At 40.6% G+C, this 22,137-nt stretch overlaps 1 protein-coding gene across 1 annotated transcript; it reads left to right on the top strand.

The window, feature by feature from the left end:
- Positions 1-16,379: 16,379 nt before the first annotated feature.
- On the top strand, positions 16,380-19,198 carry LOC147623268 (L-gulonolactone oxidase 3-like). The gene is made up of 2 exons (XM_086821367.1): positions 16,380-17,479; positions 18,144-19,198. Exons 1-2 carry the CDS (start codon positions 16,549-16,551, stop codon positions 19,076-19,078), a joined length of 1,866 nt encoding a protein of 621 aa, XP_086677493.1. The 5' UTR covers positions 16,380-16,548; the 3' UTR covers positions 19,079-19,198.
- Positions 19,199-22,137: the final 2,939 nt, after the last annotated feature.

The following is a 22,137-nucleotide window of genomic DNA, read 5'->3' as shown; positions in this document are numbered from 1 at the left end:
CAGTGTAACCATTTCATGGCAACATGCCATGGCTGGGAACCCATAAGATACAGTGCCATCCGTACATGATCATACAACAGGAAAACATTAAACCATGTCTAAATCAGAATGTTTGCACTCGAGGAGCATGGAGCAGAGCATGTACCAAGCATGCACAACCATAAGTATCATCATCCTCCCTAGCCCGCCTCCTACCATGTTGAAGTCCCTTGCACATCCAAGCAGGTCTACCATACTGAAGTCCCTTGCACATCCAAGCACGTCTACCATACTGAAGTCCAGAGTTATGCTGTCATCTCTGCTCATGGATTTAAGGCACTCACAAACTTCCATGACACGGCCTCAATGACTACAAGGTAAGCGATCCATAGTGCTACCATCCACACACCAAAAAATCTATTAACCACCCTTGCATCATGTGAGAGATAACCACAGAACAAGCACCGAAGCTATGTGTCTGCCTCCACAATGGGTAGCCTCCATTCACACTGCGCACCAATTGACCTTTAGTCTTCATCACCAAAAAGAAGGTTGCTTCCATCGTGGGTTGCTAATATGTCAGGGGCCAGAGAGAAAACAAAAGAAATGAAAAACACATAAAGAAGAGCTGAAGATGAAAATAGAGCCTCCCATTGCAGCATGATATCCATAGTTGAGATTAGTAATCCTCTCTCGATACAACAACCACACACACCACCATAAGGTAGGTGCTGACCCAAAAGTAGGTGAAGGGTGGCCGTCAGGGTAGGTGAAGGTTTATGGTGGCTAAGCATGGTTCACGTGGAGTGCATGCACATGGGCCAACACCTATACATGCATATATATGTGTATTTATAAGTATAAACTAGAATTCTTGGGTATCCTTATCCTCTTGATTCCTTGCACCTTTGCATTGTCAACATACTTTGAAAGAATGTGTGCCATTCTGTACGTATATACATCTTGAAGCACTTGAATGAAGATGGATACTGAAACCCATACCATTTTTGCAACACATCCTCTTCGTATGCTTGTCTTTCAAAAAGTTTATATGAATAGCTTATAGAGCTCGAACGAGCATGAACGTCAAGGCTATGATTATATTCAACATGAGGAATCGATGGAGATTGACGGAGATCTCAGGGTACATCGCAAGGTTGATAATTCCAAATTCATTACCACATTTGAATATGAGTTTTACGTCATGGATTTTCGTGCTCGTTTAAAAAAAACCATACATAAAGTATGGAGGGGAATTGGCACAGTCCTCCTCAAAATTTTATAAACATAGGAGAACGTGCCCTTAAGGGACTAAGGTTATGTAGAAGGGGAAGAGAAGGGTGTGAGTGTGAATGGACTTAAGGTCCACTAGCTCACCTATTTAAAGGTGGAGCTAGGAGGCATTTGTATTGAGCAAGGCCTAGTTGTATGCATAAACAACTTAATAAGCAAGATATTGTTTTGGTATTTTGTGAGTTCTTTTCCTCCACACACTTGATCTAGCATGAGCACCACGTTTTCTTAACATGGTATCTAGAGCCTAGGTTGATTAGGCCCCTTGTGGTGTAGATTAGGTCATTCTCTTTCATTTTTTTCTTATCTATTCACTTGTGGAGCTCAACCCTCTGCTGGTGGAGGCCTTCCAGCAGCTTGTAGAGGGCATAACTCTCAGATATTTCTTCATGGGAGATGTAGAGGAGACCTGGGCACATGTATTCGTATGGCCAATCGTCTGAATACTTCACTCCTCACGGTGGCATTCCCTTTGTAGTAGCAGGCCGGCGCCATTTTCTGCACAGCAGTCGTGGTGGCCGTACAGCCATACGCCGGCTGTAGGCCACCATTAGCCATGGGACTTGAGGGCTTTGGTAGCCCACTCTCTGAGGACTCCACAGCTCAATTTTGAGCTCATTTGGTGGTCTGACGGGCCGGCTAGAAGTAGAAAATCAGTCGCCTCTCCTCACTTCATGCAAGCTTTCCATCAAAGCTTCAACTTGATTTTTTTTCTTGCTCAAATCCTTCCCCCCTTGCTCTAATCATCCAAGTGATGATGTGAATGATTGTTGTTGATCTTTCTCTTGAGTTTGAAGAAGTGCCTATCCACATGAGGTATCCATAAACCTCATTCTCAATAAGCTTCATCATCAACATCAACTTTCAAGCTTTCAAAGCTTTCAAAATGTGCTTATGAGCACTAATAGTGTTGTTTAATACTAATTAAGCTATTAATCCAACAAAGAAAAGTTATTATAAAGTGTTTTTAAACACTAAGAGTGTTATTAAACACTAATGGTGAATCTAATCACCAAAATAAGTGTCATTAGACACTAAAAATGTGCTTTTAAGCACTAATTATGTTTTTTAAACACTAATGGTGGTGATCTTAATCACCAAACAAAGTGTTGCTTAACACTAATGTGGCCTTAACCATCAAAGGAGGAGGTCTTTAACACTAAGGAGGCTCTTCTTCATCAACATTGGAGGCCGGGCACACACCATAAGTGCCACATTACAAGTCTTCATCGTCAACCTGTTTCTTCCAACGAGAAATGGTGCAACCACCATGAACCATTGTCTTCATCCCATAAGCCAAAGAGGTTGAAGATTTCTAGTTTTTTTATCATAAAACTCATTATTTTGAGGTGGTTTTAAAGTTGGGCACATGTACACTAAGTGGTTTTAAAGTTGGACACATGTACACTAAGTGTTCATCTTCAATGTTTATATGTATCACCCTTGAGGCTCTTGTTTGTAAGAGGCATAGGCATGTCATAAGCCATATGCTCTCATTTTCCAAGCCCAAGGCATGTTATTCCGCTGCATATTCAACATTTTCATCGTCTAAGATGACTTGTAAGGTTGAGCATAGCAGCACTAAGTGCTCTACCTTGTTGTTTGTCATGATTTTAAACATCTCTTGGCATTGTCTTTGTAAGAGGCATTGGCAACATTATGAGCCATGCCCTCTCCTTCTTGAGCCAAGGATGATGTACCTTATTGGTGTGAGCATTTACCTCAACCACTTACTCACTCTCATTAAGCTTGTATCTTCAAACCCTAATGGGTATCATGTAACCAACATGCACAAAAGTTGTAATTGTGGAGTAGACATTGCCCTTGACCAATTCATAAGGCAAGTGGTAAGACCCTCCCTTTCCCTTTCCCATATAAATCTACCTCATAACCATTACTCTAAGAAGGAAGGCCCTCATTGCCCCCATGGAGGAGGTATGGTATTCAAGGAAGTATCAAGCATGTTGAAGGAACATCTATAAGCAAACCACTTAAGCAAAGGTGGCAGCCTTGTTTTGATCATTGTGTGAGAATGGTCAAGGTGGAAAGCATGTGGAAGCAATGGCATGTATGTCTAAAGCATGTCAACTACAAGGAGTCAAGCAAGCACAAAGAGTGGGGTGCACCATCATTGAGGTCTACATCTTCATCGACATCAAATAAAGACTTAGACAGCATCATTGTATTAGCCTCTAAGGCTCTAGGAACATATTTGTAAATCCTAGATAACCACACCACCTATATTCCAAAACCTTGTATGCCTAATGTTATAAAGGCATCCTATGTCCAATACCACCTATTCCATTCTTTTATAGTTGGTATTGAGGGGGGTATTAAGGGACTAAGGTTATGTAGAAGGAAAAGAGAAGGGTGTGTGTGAATGGACTTAAGGTCCACTAGCTCACCTATTTAAAGGTGGAGCTAGGAGGCATTTGTATTGAGCAAGGCCTAGTTGTATGCATAAACAACTTAATAAGCAAGATATTGTTCTTGTATTTTGTGAGTTCTTTTTCTCCACACACTTGATCTAGCATGAGCACCACGTTTTCTCAACAGCAATAGGCTTGCACAATGACTCGCACAAAGCCATTGTCAGAGGGCTCGAAGAGGCCGCGGGCGGAGGAGGTCGTAAACAGGCATCACCCTTGCAAAACCCTGCCACATCCTTGTTTCTTATACTCCTTGAGCCTTGAGATCATCAATTGCTCATTATTTGTAGTAGCGTTGCTTGCACAATGCATAACTTCCGCAGGATGGTTTGCAATCTTGACTCCTGAGGAAGCCATGATCAAAACAATTAAACCCTCTAATGAAGATTAAGATCCTGTAAGTAGAATTCAACAAGAAAAATTCCTTGGAGGAGCTTTATGGAAGAAAGCGCGTGGATCCTATGCCACTTTGCTTAGATGATTATTTTCACATATATAGCGATAGCAGGAGAGAAGGAGAGAGAGAGAGAGAAGCTTTTGCATTGGAGGAGCTTTATGCAAGAAAGCACGACGTGGATCCTATGCCACTTTGCTTAGATGATCATAAGGCATAGCTTTTGATCCAATTGTAGAGGATCCTTCTACTATGGAAGGGGAGGCCACATTTGGAGTAGAAGAGCCAATGAAGGAGGCTACAATTGGAGTGGAAGAGCCCATGGAGGTGTTATGGCTCACCCTAACCCTCCTTGAGACACATCCAAAAAGAGATTACTTGGTGAACTACAACTGTCGTGAGGATCTTTCCAATGGCCGAGCTCGTAACCCTTGAGGTCTCCAAGCTCTACAACTCCTTGAGAAGCAATTCCACTGTGTCTCCCGTGAGCGTTGTCACACCGCCGCGTTGCACTACGGATCCTCGTCCCTCCTCTCACCTCACTTCACTCACACATACTCACTAGCATACATTAGGGAGAGAGATTAGCAAGAGGATTATCAAGAGCAAGACTCAATTGCACAATGGGAGAGTATGTTGTATTATGAGAGAAATTCACTTATATACATGGCCATAAGTGTTCACACTCACTTAAACTGTGGCCGGCTGGGCACTTTAGGCTCATAAGAGGCCTAATGCTATTACAATGACTACTCTCATAATATATCCATGAAGTACATCACTTAGGACTTCATCTAACTTGTTACCACACGCTCTTGAAGCGAGAATCGCCATAAATACTCCGTCTCACATCATTACGAGCGCCCGTCCAAGTTGTAGCTTTGGACACTATTTGCTGCATATCTTGAATGTATGACCTTTGGTGTATCTATGGTGACTCCTTGATGTAAGATAATAGCGGTAGCTCTTGTTAATCCAAGAATTAAATTAACATTTTTTTTGGCTCAATTTGTTGTTGGCAATCATCGGCAATGTTACATGTGATTTTTGTTAGTGGGGACACTAAGAGATGTTAACAATGGGAGAGAAGAGAGAGAAGGATCTGGAGGAAGGTAAACTTAATCATCAGAATGAGATGATGATTCTCAGTTCCTCATTATTTGATTCATTGAAGCAACATTCATCATTTGAAGTATTTGGCTTGTGATGATGTCTCTTTGTGTGGCAGGGTTCTTGTCAAAATTTGTTGAGTAGGACCTGATCTTGTCTTCTTCTACCCATGTAATTTTTATGTTTTTATGCATAATTAAGTGCTCTTAGAAGTAGATTTTCATGAAGTACAAGAATTGAGTCATATAGACTCTTATTGAAATGCTCTGTAGGATTGAAGATCATTGATTTGTGAAGATGGTGGCATGGTTTAGAGAGGTTTATAATTTGAAGGAAAATTCCAAGCGATGGGTTGTACCATTGCCCAGGCTTCTGTCCCCCATCCAGAGATGTACCTGGAAGTTGTCGATGGTGAGGCTTTGGTGCAAATATTCTCCAGTGTGCATGAGTATGGATATGTACTCATGGAGCAGTTGCTACATTAATTTAGCTAAAATAATAGTAAGCAATAAGCTTAACAAATATATAGTGGCTATTGTGTGATATGGCTTAATCCATGATTAGTTTTAAATGTGAAAGTGCAGGTTCTTAAGCCGTGAGATGGAACTCTGTGAATTGTAATTCCATGATATGGAATTCCATGAATTTGCAGGTTTTGACCTGGAGGTGTTTTTTTAAAATTTTAAAAATGGGTCATCTAGGTCATGATTTTGCAAGCAACAGCTTCTTATGCGCTCATTTCTTACTTATAGAGGGGTGACAAGAGCATTGTTATTTTTTTCTTGATGTGCTCCTAAGTCTCCGTATTTGATTTTGAATTTGTTGGCTAAAATGATGTCGAGGCAGTAGGCAAGACTGCTGATTGTTTTCTTGAGCAGACAAGCTCTTATGTTGGTGCTGAATGCACGAGAGTGGTAGGGATTTGCTTGTTGTTGCTTGTTGTTGCTTGGGATTCATTCTTGTCGAACTATAGGTGAAGTTGTTGGGGTTGAAGTCGGTGGTGTGGTGAGGTTTTCTTCACATTGTTTGATTTTGGCAACCATATGATGGAATTACCATCATAGTATCCTTGTTGTTGAACTTCATGCACATGCACCCATCTTTGATGAACACTGTAATTTGGTTGCTGATGTGCTTGGTGTTGAGGCTTTCTTCCTTGTGCAAGCTTAGGGGACTTTGTGATGTGTTTGGGGACCCAAGCTTTGGTATTTCTTTGGTAGTACCCTTGTGCTTGCAACAATTTTTTTTTTCGAACCCACACTTGTTGCATTGGTGAAGTTCTTTGAGGAACCCACCGCATAGGCTCTTGTGGACGGTGTTGTGGAGTATTCTTCTTCTTCCTTAGCTTTTGAGTGCTTCATTGAGCAAGATGTTTTAACTGTCGAGGTACCCAAATTTGATTGGCACCTTCATAGTAGCCTTGAGCTACAAGTAGCTGCTTCTCCACCCACATTTTGATACTATTAAGATATCGTGATTGTGGGAATCTTGGTGGAGTTTTCTTTTGGGTTAGTGTGGATAGTTTGGGGCCCTCCTCTTGACTTGGGTTGGCACTGAGGCTGCAAGTTTGAGACTTATTGGCATTGTTGATGATGAGGTTAGAGTCTCTTGTGGAGTGGCTGTCAATGACGAAGCCTTTGAGCATGTGGTTGTCTCCTCTGGTGAGGTTTGTTGATGAAGATGCATAGGAGCCGGGGCCTTTCCTTTAAGTTCCTTGTTAGAGTTAGATGGTTGGGCTCTGGGAATTTCTTCAGGAATAGCTACTGATTGTGCAAGGTTTTGGCATCGAATTTCATAAGTGAGGATGGGGTTGAAGGAGTAGAGGCTTTATCTGTGTCAGTCATTGGTGTAGATGGTAGGTCATTGTGTGTGTAGAGGGGCTTTTGTGTAAGAGGCTTGTATCCTTTTGCATTCAGCATCATAGATATCCATTAAAGTTAGATCCTCTTCCTGGCAGTATGGTATTGTCAACTTTTTGTTGTTGATTGACATGATGACTCTATCGCTACCAAAGCACGGTGGTGCTTGGGCAGCAACAATCCATTTATGCCCCAAGATCAAATCTGCTTCCAACACATACTCAACCACAAAAAACTTGCAAGTGAGGGGGTTAGTTTCAATATACATTGTATGTTCAAAGTACCCCAAACATGGCATGTTCAAGTCTTGTGTAAAGGTAATCCTTTCAGGATGTGCCATGAGTGTTGGTTGACCTAATAAATCCCATAGCTCGAGAGTCATGAGATTGTGTTCTCGTGTTGGATAAAGCTGTGCTTGAGCTATGGTAATTTTATTTGAAATTTCTAATCCAACCAAAATCCTAGGGATTTTTTTAGTAAGATATGTTGGAAGTTCCAGCTCATGCAAGGTTTCTTCCTCCAGTATAATATTGCATGCAGGAGTGTTCAAGGTGACTGTTTGCATGGATTCATCTAGTGAATACAACGATTCACTTATCCAAGGTCCGCCAATGATGACATCATACTCAAGGGAATCTAGGGTGACATGAAATGTAAATTCCATATCGCCACTCGATTGTTCGAGGGTAGTGTATCTAAAGTAACCTGGAACTTCAATGTTTTGTTCATTGGTTCCTTTTGCAAGACTATTGCTTGTCGAGGTGAGTTTAGGTTGTCCCAATGACACCCAAGTGTCTATTGTCATGATGTTATGACTTGCTCGAGGGCTAATTAATGCGCATTTGCGTTGAACATCATTGTCTGTGTAGGGAAATCCAACCATATATGATAGAATCTTCCAAAGGAACCATCATGTGTGTTTCGATTATTGTTTCAACTTCAGATCTTGTGTGTGTTTCATATTCCCATTCACTTTCATCCTCTGTTTGGGTCTCAGCTTTTTCAAGAGTACCCAATGCGTATAATGGCACACTTGGCTCTCTGACAATTCTTAATGAGGGCTGTTTGGAAACTTGTGAATCCTCATAGTCCTGTTTTATGTAGTTCGTTATGTCCTTGTATAACTTAGGTTAAGTCATTAAAGGTGCAAGTGATGATGTGATGCTGGCTTTATTATGAGAGAAGAGCGTTCCTCCAAATGAGGTTTTGAGAGATTGTTTTAATCTTGTAAGGGAGCTATTGAATTCCTCACGTGCTTTCTCAAGCCTATAGTTTGTACAGTCTGTTTCAAATGACTCTTCTGTAGAGAGTATGTCTTCCTCTTGAAAGGGAAAGCGGTACTCCTCTAGGCTTTGTATCTTGGTTGTTTTTTAGGTTTGGCATCATGAGGTTCAATCACAACCAGTGACCCTGTAAGACATTCAACCAAGCTAAGCATGCTCTCCTGAGCTTGCTTTTTGCGTTCTGCATATGTCATGTGATCATTATTATCCATTTGGGGTGTTTGGGTGGGTTCTAGTTTCTTGATTGGTCTATGTAGTGCACTGAGTGAAGAGTAAGAACTTGTTTCATCCTCACTTAGTGATGTACTAGAACTTATTTCATTCTCTGACTTTCTTTGGTTTGTTAGTTTTTCACTATGTTTACCCATGCAACAAGATCAAATTTTCTTTTGGTTTTTTGTATCCTGTGTCGCACATATGGGTGTTGTGGTCTTTGAGGTGGATGCTTCTACATCCTGTATAGCTTTTGGCTCTTTCAGGATTATGTCCCCTTTTGGGTCTTTGTCCTCTGCAGGCTCCTTTTCCCTGTCTTTTAATTCGACCTTGGGTTTGACAGATTTTTTTAGTCCCTTGTTTTTCTTGGGTTTAGAAGGTTTTGTTTTCTCTTTTAGGTTCTGTTTTAAAACATGTTCTTCTACCCATGTTGAGGTATTGTCTTTTACATTCTTTTTGACTATTTGTCGTGCCTTGGCTTATAAGCATGTAAGCATATTCAAGGGCACCATGGACAATTGCCCGTTTTGCACACTTAAGATGTTAAGAGTTGTATTTTGTAAGACAAGTTGCATTGAAGCAACTCATCTTGGCCAATCTTGGAACATGTGATTAATGCCACATCGTTTACACATTGGTCGCAAGGTGTCAGTGACTATGGGCATGGAAGTATTCCAAACTCTGCAATCTGCCACCTTGTGAGGTCCACGATAATAGAAACACTGAAGTGTCCGATTAAGTGCTTCCTGAGCAGTTTCTACCCTTTGGAGTGTTTCTATTTGGTGCATGGGAGATGGAGGTTTTGAGTCCATTGTGGTGAAGCAGGACACTTTTTACTATCATGGTCAAAGGTTTTACAATATATGCAGTATAGAAGAGCAGGTGCCTTGTATGCACACTGAGGATTAGGACGGTCGTATTGATTGCATTCAACACAAGGCATTTTGCTCCTCACTATTAGAGGCATTAAGGATGTCTGGTTTTGAAGGTTTTCATCGTGTCTTATAGATGTATGCTGTAATGTTTTAAGCAAGGCTGCATAAAATTCTGGGAATGTCAATTCTGAGATCGATCTTTCTTTTGCCACCATTGCTTCACTTGGTTTAGATGAGGAACACCTCGTAGCATGATCATCTTCTAGCACGTTGTCATCTAAACGTATTGCTTCTTTACAACATTGATCGAATGTTTCCGGATTGGATACAATGATCAAGTTGTGTAAGCTATTATTCTTCAAGCCCATCATGAAACATCTCCTCAATTAAACATCGTTTAATTTTTCCCATGACTCACAACATGAGTCCAAGAGTTTAATCCGAAGGATAAAGTCTCTAATGGATTCATTTGGTTGTGACTCTTGGACTCACAACATGAGTCCAAGAGTTTAATCCGAAGGATAAAGTCTCTAATGGATTCATTTGGTTGACGCTCAATTGAATAGAGTTCTGTTACTGCACTCCATCGATCATCTTGTCTGGAAAAGCCATGTATAAAGGTTGATTTCAAGGTTTTGAAGTTGGTCTTGATCACCGGCATCAATGTGATGAACCATCGACTAGCTTTTCCCTCTAAGCATAAGTTCAACGCATGTACCTTAGTGGGGCAATTGGGATTTCCAAAGGCTTCACATCTCTGTTCAAACATTTGAATGAATTGAACAGGGTCAATTGTTCCGTCATATTTGCCTATAATTTTGGAAATTTGTACGGCCGTATTTCTATATGAATCATTGAGGCCATATGTAAGTGCTCTTGTTGGAAGAGACTTAGTGAGTCCTTGGGCCATCCCCCTTCCTAGACTAGTCAGTATGTCCAAGGTGTGGGCATCTAGAGAAGAGTTAGTACTTGTAGGATTTACGGGAATGTTAGGCAAGGGACCAAAGCCCGGTTGAATCGAAGTGACAGGGGGTGTAAAACTCGATGACACACTTGTTATTATAGGCATGGCCAATGGCATGGGGAGGTGAATTGGTGGCATAGATCTCAATGGCTTGAAGATGTCAGCCATTGGGTTGAGTTCTTGTATGATCCTTAGCAATCCCTCTATCGTGGCCATGTCAGAGTGCCTAAATGCTCCTTAATGAGCAATCACAGTTTTTTTTTTTGCTTTTCATACTTTTTCATAGTCCGTTACAGCCTCAAGAGGCTTGGCGTACTCTTCGTTGGATCAAATGGGTGTCCGTTCGCCCTAATTAGCTTAGGTGCTTTACGTACGTGAGCCTTAGATATTTTTTCGAAAAAAGCGTATGGTAGGAACTTCCCAGATGGAAGACGAGCTTCTAAAACCTATTTTCCATCACTGTCTCAAGACGGAAAAAAATTTCAAGAAATTTTTTTCTATTTTGCAGCATGTTTTTGAGGGTGTTTCAAAAGGAATTTTAAAAAACTCTGTATGAGGGAGTTGTAGTATTTTTGGAGTACTACAACTTTGTTTCCCTGAGTCATCCGTGATTTTGTCGTTTAGACTCTCGCTGTTTTTTAATGATTTTTCATAGTTTTTGGGTTGTTTTTTGCCTCGATTTTAGGGTCGAATTTTGAGGCTGCTGGTTGGAGGCCAAAATGGTCGATTTTGACTTCGGACGACCGAGTCCAAAGTCGAAGAGCTCGATGTCAGCTTTTTGATGAGCCCTAGAGCGCCTTCATCGTATATACGATTTAGGAGATACGGGCCTCCAAACAGGTTCCTCCCCCCTCTCCCGCGTGAAACTGGTCACGCCGAACTTCACGAAAAATTAAATTTTGATTTGATTTTATTTTTACCGCGTAAAACTCTGGTGTTTCACGTCGGACTTCACGAAAAAATTAAAATTTATTATTATTATTTTTGCCGCGTGAACTAGTGTTTCACACTGTGAAACGGTTTTCACGCGTGAACCGAACATCACATGGAAATTAAATTTTGATTTTATTTTTATTTTTTATTTTTTATTTTTTATTTTTTTGCCGCATGAACTAGTGTTTCATGCCGTGAAATGGTTCTCACGTGTGAACTGGACTTCACGTGGAAATTAAATTTTGGTTTTTTTAAAAATCGTGTGAACTAGTGTTTCAGGCCGTGAAACGGTTTTCACGCATAAACCGGACTTCACGTGGAAATTAAATTTTGATTCTTTTTTTGGAGTCTAGTGGAAAATATGAATTTTTCTTTTTTGGGGGAATATTTTTTGAATTTAAAATAAAAGGGATATGGGCATTTTTCCAAAAATAGTAAGTGGAATAAAAAAAGTCAACCTTTTAATGACACCCCTTACACCCTTCATAAATGACCCCCAAAATGGACAAATTGACAACTCATGAGCATCTTCTCATTGAATTCTCATTAGCCTTAATGAGTTATGTAAAAAAGTGATTAAGAATTAACCGAATATTAATTCTTTCACTAATCTTTACCTTTTATACTAATCAAGGACTCTAATTAACCATTAATTCCTAATTAATTCAAACAATTGAGCACATCATTGGATAGAGCAAGGGAATGCTAATCTTTGTGCATCAACAATTGTGTAAATTAATCTAAATTAGGAGATTAATTAGACTCTTAATTATGGTCTCCTCTTTTAAGGCAAAATTAAAGAGAGTGAAATTTCTCCAATTGATCAAAAAATTGATGTGATTAGGTATTTTGATGCATCTAGATGCTCTTAAAACACTCAAAAACCTCAATTTCAACTACTGATATGATCAATTTAGACTCCAATTAATACATTTTCTAATTTTTTGGCCTCTTGAACAAGATTAATCACCCTTAATGACAAAAACCAGTCCATTAAGAGAAATTAGCCAAATTTAAGGGTTTTTTATGGTTTTAAGAATTTTCTTGAAAGATTAAGGTACTCCTAATGCTTGCTAACACTCTAATCTAAGCAATTTCAACAAAAAACACACAATTAAACTAGAATTAATGATCTTAGATCTATGTTTAAACTAAAGAGAGCTAACATTCACTAAGAAATGCATTCTCTTGCATTGTTTGATGCAATGGATGCAAATTAAGCCTAATACAAGCTATGTGCAAGCCCTAAGAACATGAAAAATCACAAAAACAACAACAAAAATACAAATTAATCTAAAAATTAAGTAAAAAGCATTCTTTTTAAAAACAAAAAAGAGAGCTATTCTACACCAAATCTCACACAAATCACCATCAAATCCACATATTTTTCATGGGAAACCATTAATAAATATGATGGGCAATGGGTTATGCATAGATTAGAGGCAAAACGATAGAAAAAGCCAAGGGATGGCTGCGGTGCCAAAAATGTTATGGCTCACCCTAACCCTCCTTGAAACACATCCAAAAAGAGATTACCTGGTGAACCACAACTATCATGTGAGGATCTTTCCAATGTCCGAGCTCGTAACCCTTGAGGTCTCCAAGCTCTACAACTCCTTGAGAAGCAATTCTACCGCATCTCCCGCAAGTGTTGTCACACCGTCGCATTGCACTACGGTCCTCGTCCCTCCTCTCACTTCACTTCACTCACTAGCATGCATTAGGGAGAGAGATTAGCAAGAGGATTAGCAAGAGCAAGACTCAATTGCACAATGGGAGAGTATGTTGTATTATGAGAGAAGTTCACTTACGGTCCTCATCCCTCCTCTCACCTCACTTCACTCACTTCACTCACACACACTCACTAGCATGCATTAGGGAGAGAGATTAGCAAGAGCAAGACTCAATTGCACAATGGGAGAGTATGTTGTATTATGAGAGAAATTCACTGATATACATGGCCATAAGTGTTCACACTCACTTAAACTGTGGCCGGCCAGGCACTTTAGGCTCATAAGAGGCCTAATGCTATTACAATGACTACTCTCATAATATATCCATGAAGTATATCACTTAGGAATTTATCCTAACTTGCTACCACATGCTCTTGAAGAAGCGAGAATCGCCATAAATACTCTGTCACACCATTACGGGCGCCCCTCCAAGTTGTAGCTTTGGACACTATTGCTTCATATCTTGAATGTATGACCCTTTGGTGTATCTATTGTGACTCCTTGATGTAAGATAATGGCAGTAGCTCTCTTGTTAATCCTAGAATTGGATTAATAAGAGGAGGTCACAATTGTTTTCAAGCCACAAAATGTGCAATCTCTATGTTTATCATAATGAATGGATTCCAACGCTTGATAATTTTGAATACAATATTGCAATTAAGAAGCTGGATAGTATTGTTTATGAGATGATCAGAGAAAGATCTTCTTTAGCTCGTGCTAGTCTTGAGTTGGGGATGAGTGACCAGCTATTGGGAGATGAGCTGATGACTCTGCTAGTTGCGGTTATACCAATGATCTCTACCATGGAGCTTCCAACAAATTTCATCTCGACTTACACACGATAAGTCCTCATCTTTATCGAATAATAACGTTTTTAATTATTCATAAATTAATTTTAAATTCTCTATTTCTCTTAACCTTTTCATTTTGTAGCCAATAATACATCAAGGTAAGACTCTCTTACTTTTCGATTTTATTTTTACGTCATCAAGTTTTATTTAATATTTGTTATTTCACTTGGACTCAATGATGATGAAGAATAAGACTACCACGATGACTACTCTGACTCTTAGAGTAATATATTCATTTGTTTATCTTTACAATAAATTTATTTAAGACTTTTTACAAAATTTAAGGAGAGTTTTTATGCATCAAAAGTAGAACTTCTCAGAGCAATTGGCCCTTCCATCTTGAACTATACTTTATGAATTTTCACTATGAATTAGTCTTGTGGTATAGGATACGAGATTAATTATGTGTGAAGTTTTCCGATGCATACTTATCGCTCGATTTGTGCGGGATAACTTTTGGTGGTATGGGACACTAGAATTTATTACACATAGAAGTCCTTGATACAACGTCTTTTTTTACATGTCTATGATGAATATTTAGTGATATTTATCTGTGAGGGATAACTTATCCACAAATTAAGTGTTGGTTGTGAGTGAATCTAACTTATCACAAATTATGATGAATATTTAGTGATATTTATCTATGAGGGATAACTTATCACAAATTAAGTGTTGGTTGTGAGTGAATCTAATCAAATGTGACATGTGTGACGCATGTAAGGGATGTGTGAGTTTGATTGTGAGTGAATCCGATCAACTCTTTTGAATTAATTCTTGATGAGGCTAACCTAGTGTGGTATAAGAATCGAGAGTGAATCTGATTCTTTAGAGGGTGAACCTAGTGGGTTGTGAGTGAATTCAACCAGTTGTGACACGTGGGAGACATGTGGTATACTTTGTGAATCTGATTCTTTAGAGGGTGAACCTAGTGGGTTGTGAGTGAATTCAACCAGTTGTGACACGTGGGAGACATGTGGTATACTTTGTGAATACGCACGCATGAAAAACATTGTGAGTGAATCCAATGTAGGAGTTTGATTGTGAGTGAATCTGATCAACTCTAACACATGTGTGACACAAGGTTCTGTGAGTTTGATTGTGAGTGAATCCGATCAACTCTAAAACATGTGCGACGCATGTGAGGACATTGGGAGTGAATCTAATTAATTATTGAGAGTGAATCCAATTAAATATAATGGGTGAATCGAATGTGGGAGTGAATCCACTTAAATATTTAATGACATTGTGAGTGTGGAAATGATTAACATGTTGATCACTCATTTGTACTAATAGTTACAACCGAGGACGGCTGTCTCCTATACTGGGAGGACTGTTATGGGAGTGATATTTTAAAAATATTTTATTATCCAATTTTTGAAAAAATAAAGCTTGTAGAGCAAGCTTGGGCTAAAATAGCCATGTAATCTATTTTTGATGGAATAAAATACTATAAAAGTACTCAAGCGGGGATGCTTTTGGCACATGCTTGGGGGGACGGTTGGGACCCAATTTGGTGTTTCTCTTTAGTTTTTGTATTTTGGTTGCACGCACTTCTCGAGGTCTGTGTTTTCTTGTTACGCGAACTTGATTTACTTGTTGAAACTGGTCCTCCTTGGGATCTTCCGAGTATGAACATGAGTCCCTAGCCACTTGCCATAACTCCGCACCCCACTTTGATTTTTAACCTCGCGTGTGCTGGCTAGCCACACTTGCTCACGGGTGCGCTTATGTTTGTTTTACTTACTGGATCATATTCACCCTCTTTTACCTTTCTCCCCTTTCTTTCTTGGCCTTTTCGCTCCTCTCCTTTGGCCACGTGGAAGGGAAATACCTTGTAGATAATTGTATTATATAACTATACATACATATATATGTGTATTTAAATATAAATAAATATATATATACACACATACACATAATTCCAATTAACGTAGATTAAATTTTAATGGGTAGGGATGCATGGTGAGGTGTGCTCGCTCTAAATAAGTGCATCTTACGTATAATAATGTCTTTTGACTTTTCTATACAATGAGAGAGAAAAAGAGAAAGATACCTACACATCAAAGTTTTCATTCATGACCTTTTATGAAAGAGGTTCAGGGGAGAGGGCGTCCAGGCATAGCCCCACGGGCGGCGGGCGACCAGACATATGATGTAGACCAGGATGCTCACTCTAAATAAGTGCATCTTACGTATAATGTCTTTTGACTTTTCTGTACAATGAGAGAGAAAAAGAGAGAGATACTTACACATCAAAGTTTTCATTGATGACCTTTTATGAAACTCATCTTTTAAGAAAGAGGTTCAGGGGAGAGGCCGTCTAGGCATAGCCCCACGACGGGCGACTAGACATGTGTGGGCAAGAAGGCTACTAGATATGTAGGGTAGTGAGGATCCCTATCCTCACAAAAAAACATCGTGGGTGCATATATATATATATATATATTGAGATGGCCTGGAAATGCGAACTCTATAGTATTTGTAGTCATGAAGATGCCGATGCTGTTTCTTTGTCTTTTCTGTTTAACGACGATTATAATTTCAATTAGTGGAGGCATTAGCAGCTATGAAAGGCCATTAAATCGAGATCTCTTTCTCTGTCTCTCTCTCTCTCCCCCTCCTCCTGTGTAGTATGGAAATGGGCAAGCCAGGTTTCATTCTATTCTCTTCAGTCCTTCTCACACTTGCTCATGCTGTCCTTACAGCAGACCTGCCTGTCCCCCCTCCTGTTCATTGCAATTCAACAGGCTGCACCGTTGAGTATTACCAACGCATCTGGACGGACAGAAAGCCCTGCAACGCTGCCATGGCCATCTACCCCACCACTGAAGAAGAGCTCATCCAAGCTGTTGCCCTTGCCGCCAAAACCCTCACCAAAATCAAAGTCGTCAGTAAAGGCTCTCACAGCACCACTAAGCTCGTCTGCCCGGGTGGTAATGAGGGTTTAATCATAAGCACCCGGGATTATAACTCCCTAATCCATGTCAACCTCACCTCCAAAACTGTAACAGCAGATGCAGGTGTGATGCTAAGAGATTTAGTGGACACCATTGCTGATTATGGCTTAACTCTACCTCACACACCTTATTGGGAGGGTGTTTCTGTGGCTGGGATGATCAGCACAGGAGCACATGGGAGTGGGATGTGGGGGAGGGGCAGTGCTCCTCATGATTATGTGGTGGGATTAAGGCTAATTACAGCAGCTACTGAGGAGGACGGCTATGTTAAAGTGATAGATTTAGCTGATGGAGATGAGGATTTGGATGCAGCAAGGCTGTCTTTAGGAGTGTTGGGGGCCATATCTAAGGTGGAATTTCAGTTGGAGCCAATGTTTAAGAGGTCTGTGAAGCTTGAGCTTAGGGGGGATGAGAGGTTAGAGGGTGAGATTTTGGAGTTTGCTAAAGAGCATGAGTTTGGGGGGTTCAGTTGGTACCCTTCTTCTGGGAAGTCCCTGTTCAAGCTGGATGATAGGGTGGGTGTGGAGGCTGAGGGAGAGGGAGCATACAAGCTGGCCTCACTTGACAAGATGGAGGTGGGCTTCTTAGAAGGCTTCACAACTGCATGTAAGCACCCCTCTCTCTCTCTCTCTCTCTCTCTCTCTCCATACAAATCACATACATACATACATATATGTATATAGCAACCCCCCCCCCCCCCCATACAAACCACATACATATATACACATATGCAAATAGCAAACCCTCTCTCTCTCTCTCTCTCTCTCTCTCTACATATATGTATATAGCAAACCCCCTCTCTCTTACTCTCTCTCCATACAAATCACACACATATATACACATGCTCTCTCTCTCTCTCTCTCTCTCTCTCTCTCTCTCTCTACATATATGTGCATAACAAACCCCCTCTCTCCATACAAATCACATATAAACATACATATATCTAAATAGTAAACCCTCTCTCTCTCTCTCTCTCTCTCTCTCTCTCTACATATATGCATATAGCAAACCCCCTCTCTCTCTTTGTCTCTCTTTCCATACAAATCACATACATATAAGCCCTCTCTCTCTCTCTCTCTCTCTCTCTCTCTCCATGCAAATCACATACATATACACATTCATGCAAATCACCTGCATTAGTATCCTAATTGAGAGAGATTAAATCCAAGTCCCATCTCCTGCACTTTATGCATTAGGATCCTAATTTAGAGAGGTTGACTTGTGCAAGTGAGTGAATATCCAAGGTCTTAACAAATGGATTTGTGTGCAGTGGAGGCATTGGAGAAGAGGCAAAGCGTGGAGGAGCTATGTCAAGGGGCAGACATGTTGATGAGCCACCGCCATAGCTCTGGGGATGGCTTAGTGAATGTGGGGACCACCTTCACAGGGTACCCAGTGGTGGGCTACAACCACAAGATGCAAACAGCAGGGGGTTGTCAAAAAGAAGCCTCCCCACTCATCACACCCACCGGCATAGACTTCAACCCACCACAAGCCCAGCATCAACACGAAGAGGACATGATCGACCAAGGCATCGCCATAGCCAGTGCCAACAATAAGCTCTTAACTTGCAATTGGAACCCCCTCATTAATGGCTTCTTCTTCTTTGACACAGCCATCTCCATCCCAACCTCCAAAATTAGAGATGCCATCTTCGATATAAAGAAGCTCCGAGATGCCAACCCTAAGGCCATGTGTGGTTTTGCCTATTTTGGAGGCATTTGGATTCGTTTCTTAAGCTCTTCTAAAGCCTACTTGGGCGAGCCCACTAACTCCGTTGTATTTGAAATGATATATTATAGAGCCAAGGAGCCCCATACCCCTAGGTTCCATGAAGACATTATGGAGGAAATTGAGCAAATGTTGTTGAATAAGTTTGGAGGCAAGCCCCACTGGGGCAAGAACCGAGAATTCACGTTTGGAGGCATGCACTCTCGCACTCTTGCCATGGGGAGATTCCTAGAGGCTCGCCAAAGGTTTGACCCCTTGGGCCTTTTCTCTAGTGAGTGGTCAGATGCTATCCTTGGAATTGGCTCCTCCTCTCGTGGTGTACAAACTTTTCAAGACCATTGCGCCCTTGAAGGCCTCTGTGTTTGCAAAGAGGACTCCCATTGCCACCCTACTAAGGGGTACTTCTGTAAGCCTGGCCTTGTATACAAGGAAGCTAGAGTTTGCCGTTATGAAAGTGAAGATTCCTTCATCTAAGCCCTTGGTACTAACCCTATGTGGTGGCACAACCAAGAGGACTTATGCTACACATTGCTTTGGATGTACAATTTGCTAGCATTCAAAGAAGAGGAACTACATGAACCCCTCTTGGAAATTTTTTGAAGTCTTATTATTTCGTCCAAAAAGGCTAACTTGTAAAGGTCCAGAAACAGGTCCACTTCGTCTTTCCAAAAGTACACTTCTATATTACAAACCACCAATTTAAAGACCATGTTAACTAAGTAGTATGGGAATAAGACACTAGCAATGTCTACATGAGTTGCCAATATTGACAAAGTATAGAAATAAATTAAATGTATGAGTGTGTAGGAGGCTTTCATAGGTTAGGCTCCATGATAAGTTAGGGTGAAGTCTAAGTAAAAGTTGTGTTTCAAGGTGAAGTTCAAGTAGTAAAATTCTTTTGCATTTGTAACTTTGTATTATAGCTTCATATGCCTACAAGTATATAAAAAAATGTTACCTTAATGTTCTAGTCATCATGCTTCATCTTGATTTCTCCTTGTATGCCTCCACAATCATTTGTATGCACAACTTAACCAGTTCTTTTTTTGTGAAGAAAGTATAATGTTATATTATATAAAAAGTTTGAGTTACAAAAAAGGAAAAAATTGTCTATAGATATAGGTTTGGAGAATTGATTCCTTGACTTCATCCAACATTTCTAAACTAAAGGGGCTAGTAAGGACTCTTAGTTCAAACAAGAAGTGATCTAGCTACCATCACACTGGACGATAGGTGTTGGGGCACCACGAAAACACTAGTTGATTGCAAATAAGCCACAACTAATTCATGATATGGAAACGAATCCAGGGCCATATGCTCATCAGAGCCTAGTTCAAGTTCCTTCTTTCCCTTGGGAGGGCTTGTTTCCATGTAAATCGATCTTGCATACCCACCGCCCTAAGCCATCGTTTAATTCCGTTCCACAAATTTTGAGCATGGGAGCAAGCTGAGACAAGATGAAAGGTTGATTCCTTGTGCATCTTGTAGAATGGGTATAAGTGTGAAACATGAGTCCATTTTTCCAGCCTGTCTCGATGGGTAGCACCCTCCATAAAAAGATGTTGACCTTTATGCTTCCCCCCCAAGGGGTAGGTAGGTGTTGTCCGAACCACTGAAGAGAGGACATAACTTCTTTCCACCCAGAGACTAGCCCGTGAATCAAGGGGGATGCTTTAATTCAGTGACATTTTCCTCTTGTGGCAATGCGATGTCTCCATGTCATTCCCGGGTCACTTTCCTAGGAGACCCTTAGCTTGTTGGAGGAAAAATCTAGTTATTACCCCCTAGGGGCATTCTGTCTCAATCCTTTATAGCCATTTAAGTGTTTGGGCTTTAACATGTGGGGCCAAGCTAGTTATCCCTAGCCCCCCTATCTGCCTAGGGGCACAAACTTGATCCCATGAGATTGCATGCCAACTCCTTTTCTCGTAATTACCCCATAAGAAGTCTCTGGCAACTTCTCTGCTTTATCCCAATCAATGCAGTTGAATGTGCATACGGATGCTATGGACACCATGTATGAAGTGCAAATATATTTGAGGATCACTAGCCTTCTTGCAAATGAGAGTTGGGTTTTATCCCAGTAAGCCACCTTCCCTTGAAGCTTGGGGGATAAGACCAGCCAAACCTCTACTTGTTGCTTACATTAGTTCTTATGGGGCATCCTAACAACTTGAGAGGTGTGCCATGAGGAATCCAGAGAGGTGTGCCGTGGGGAATCCACTTAAAACCATATTAAAGGTCCCATTTTTCCCGGTCACCTTGATCCAATAGGAGGGCTTTTGCTTTCACAGTACTATTAACTGACTCGAATAATTGATAGAACTCATCAACTATCTGCAAAAAAGCATCTATATTAGAATATTCATAAGCAAGGATAGAGATATTATCATCAGCAAAAAACTAAGTGGTCATCTCTTGTTTAGTTTCCAAGAGGGGGAGCCCTTTAAGAAGCCCTCACTCTTAAATATTCATAAGCAAGGATAGAGCTATTATCATCAGCAAAAAACTAAGTGGTCATATCTTGGTCAGTTTCCAAGAGGGGGATCCCTTTAAGAAGCCCTCGCTCTTGGAAATATTGCACAATGGCAAGTAGGGGTTCCGTTACCACCAAGAACAATAGGGAATCCTTGATGAACTGATCTGAGCAATGAGAATTCCCCAATTGCAACCCCATTAATAATGACCTTTGGGTTTGTATTCCCAGGTAGGGCTCTAACCATCCTTATAAAAGTACATCCAAACCCCATCTTGTCAAGCACTACCAGCATAAAGTCCCACCTGACTCTATCATATGCTTTATCTAGATCTAAGTTGAGAAGCATGTAGGGTCTAAGTTAAGAGCAAAAGCATAATCAATCCCCCATTGTATGTTGAGTATGGCCTCATGAATTTATCTACCATCATGTATAAGTCCAAACTAATTTGGGTCCACCACCCTTAGTAGGATGTCTTTTATACGAAGTACAATGGCCTTAGCAAATGTTTTATATGAAGTGTTGAGCATTATAAGTGGGTACCAGTCCCCAACCCTGGTTTTCTTTCTTCGTGATGTGTCCCTTATTGACTTCAAAAGCGAGTTCACTGTTTGTTCTAGGCACACGACACAGCGTTGATCATGGAGCATAGATCTTGACTAATGAGGGGCCAAAAGTGCCAAAAGAATTCAATGGGGAGCCCGTTAGGTCCTAGGGTCTTGTTCTTACTAGCAAAAAAATTGAGTTATCCACTATGAATACTCTACTCAGCACAAGGATAGAGGGGCCCTCCCCTTTCTATTCATTTGTGAAAGAATATCCAGTCGCTCAGGATATTTGTTCTCTACCAAAGGGTAGAGCTGCTAATCGAGGAGAGGTGTGTAGTGAAATGTGCAGTAATCTTCCTCTTGTCTTCTGTTTATGGAGTCATCCCCCAACTATAACTTGCTGGTTCTCTCCTGATAATTCTTCTCTCACTTGTGGAAAGAAGAAGCTGGTAGGAGCATCTCCTTTAGAAAGCCATTTGATGCAGGCTTGGACTCTTAGTTCATGCTC

The sequence above is a fragment of the Cibotium barometz genome, chromosome 27 (assembly GCF_041138505.1).
Source record: "Cibotium barometz isolate CiBa-2024 chromosome 27, ASM4113850v1, whole genome shotgun sequence".
NCBI lineage: Eukaryota > Viridiplantae > Streptophyta > Polypodiopsida > Cyatheales > Cibotiaceae > Cibotium > Cibotium barometz.
The sequence above is the reverse complement of the archived record's forward strand: the minus strand, read 5'-3'. Positions and strand labels throughout refer to the sequence as shown.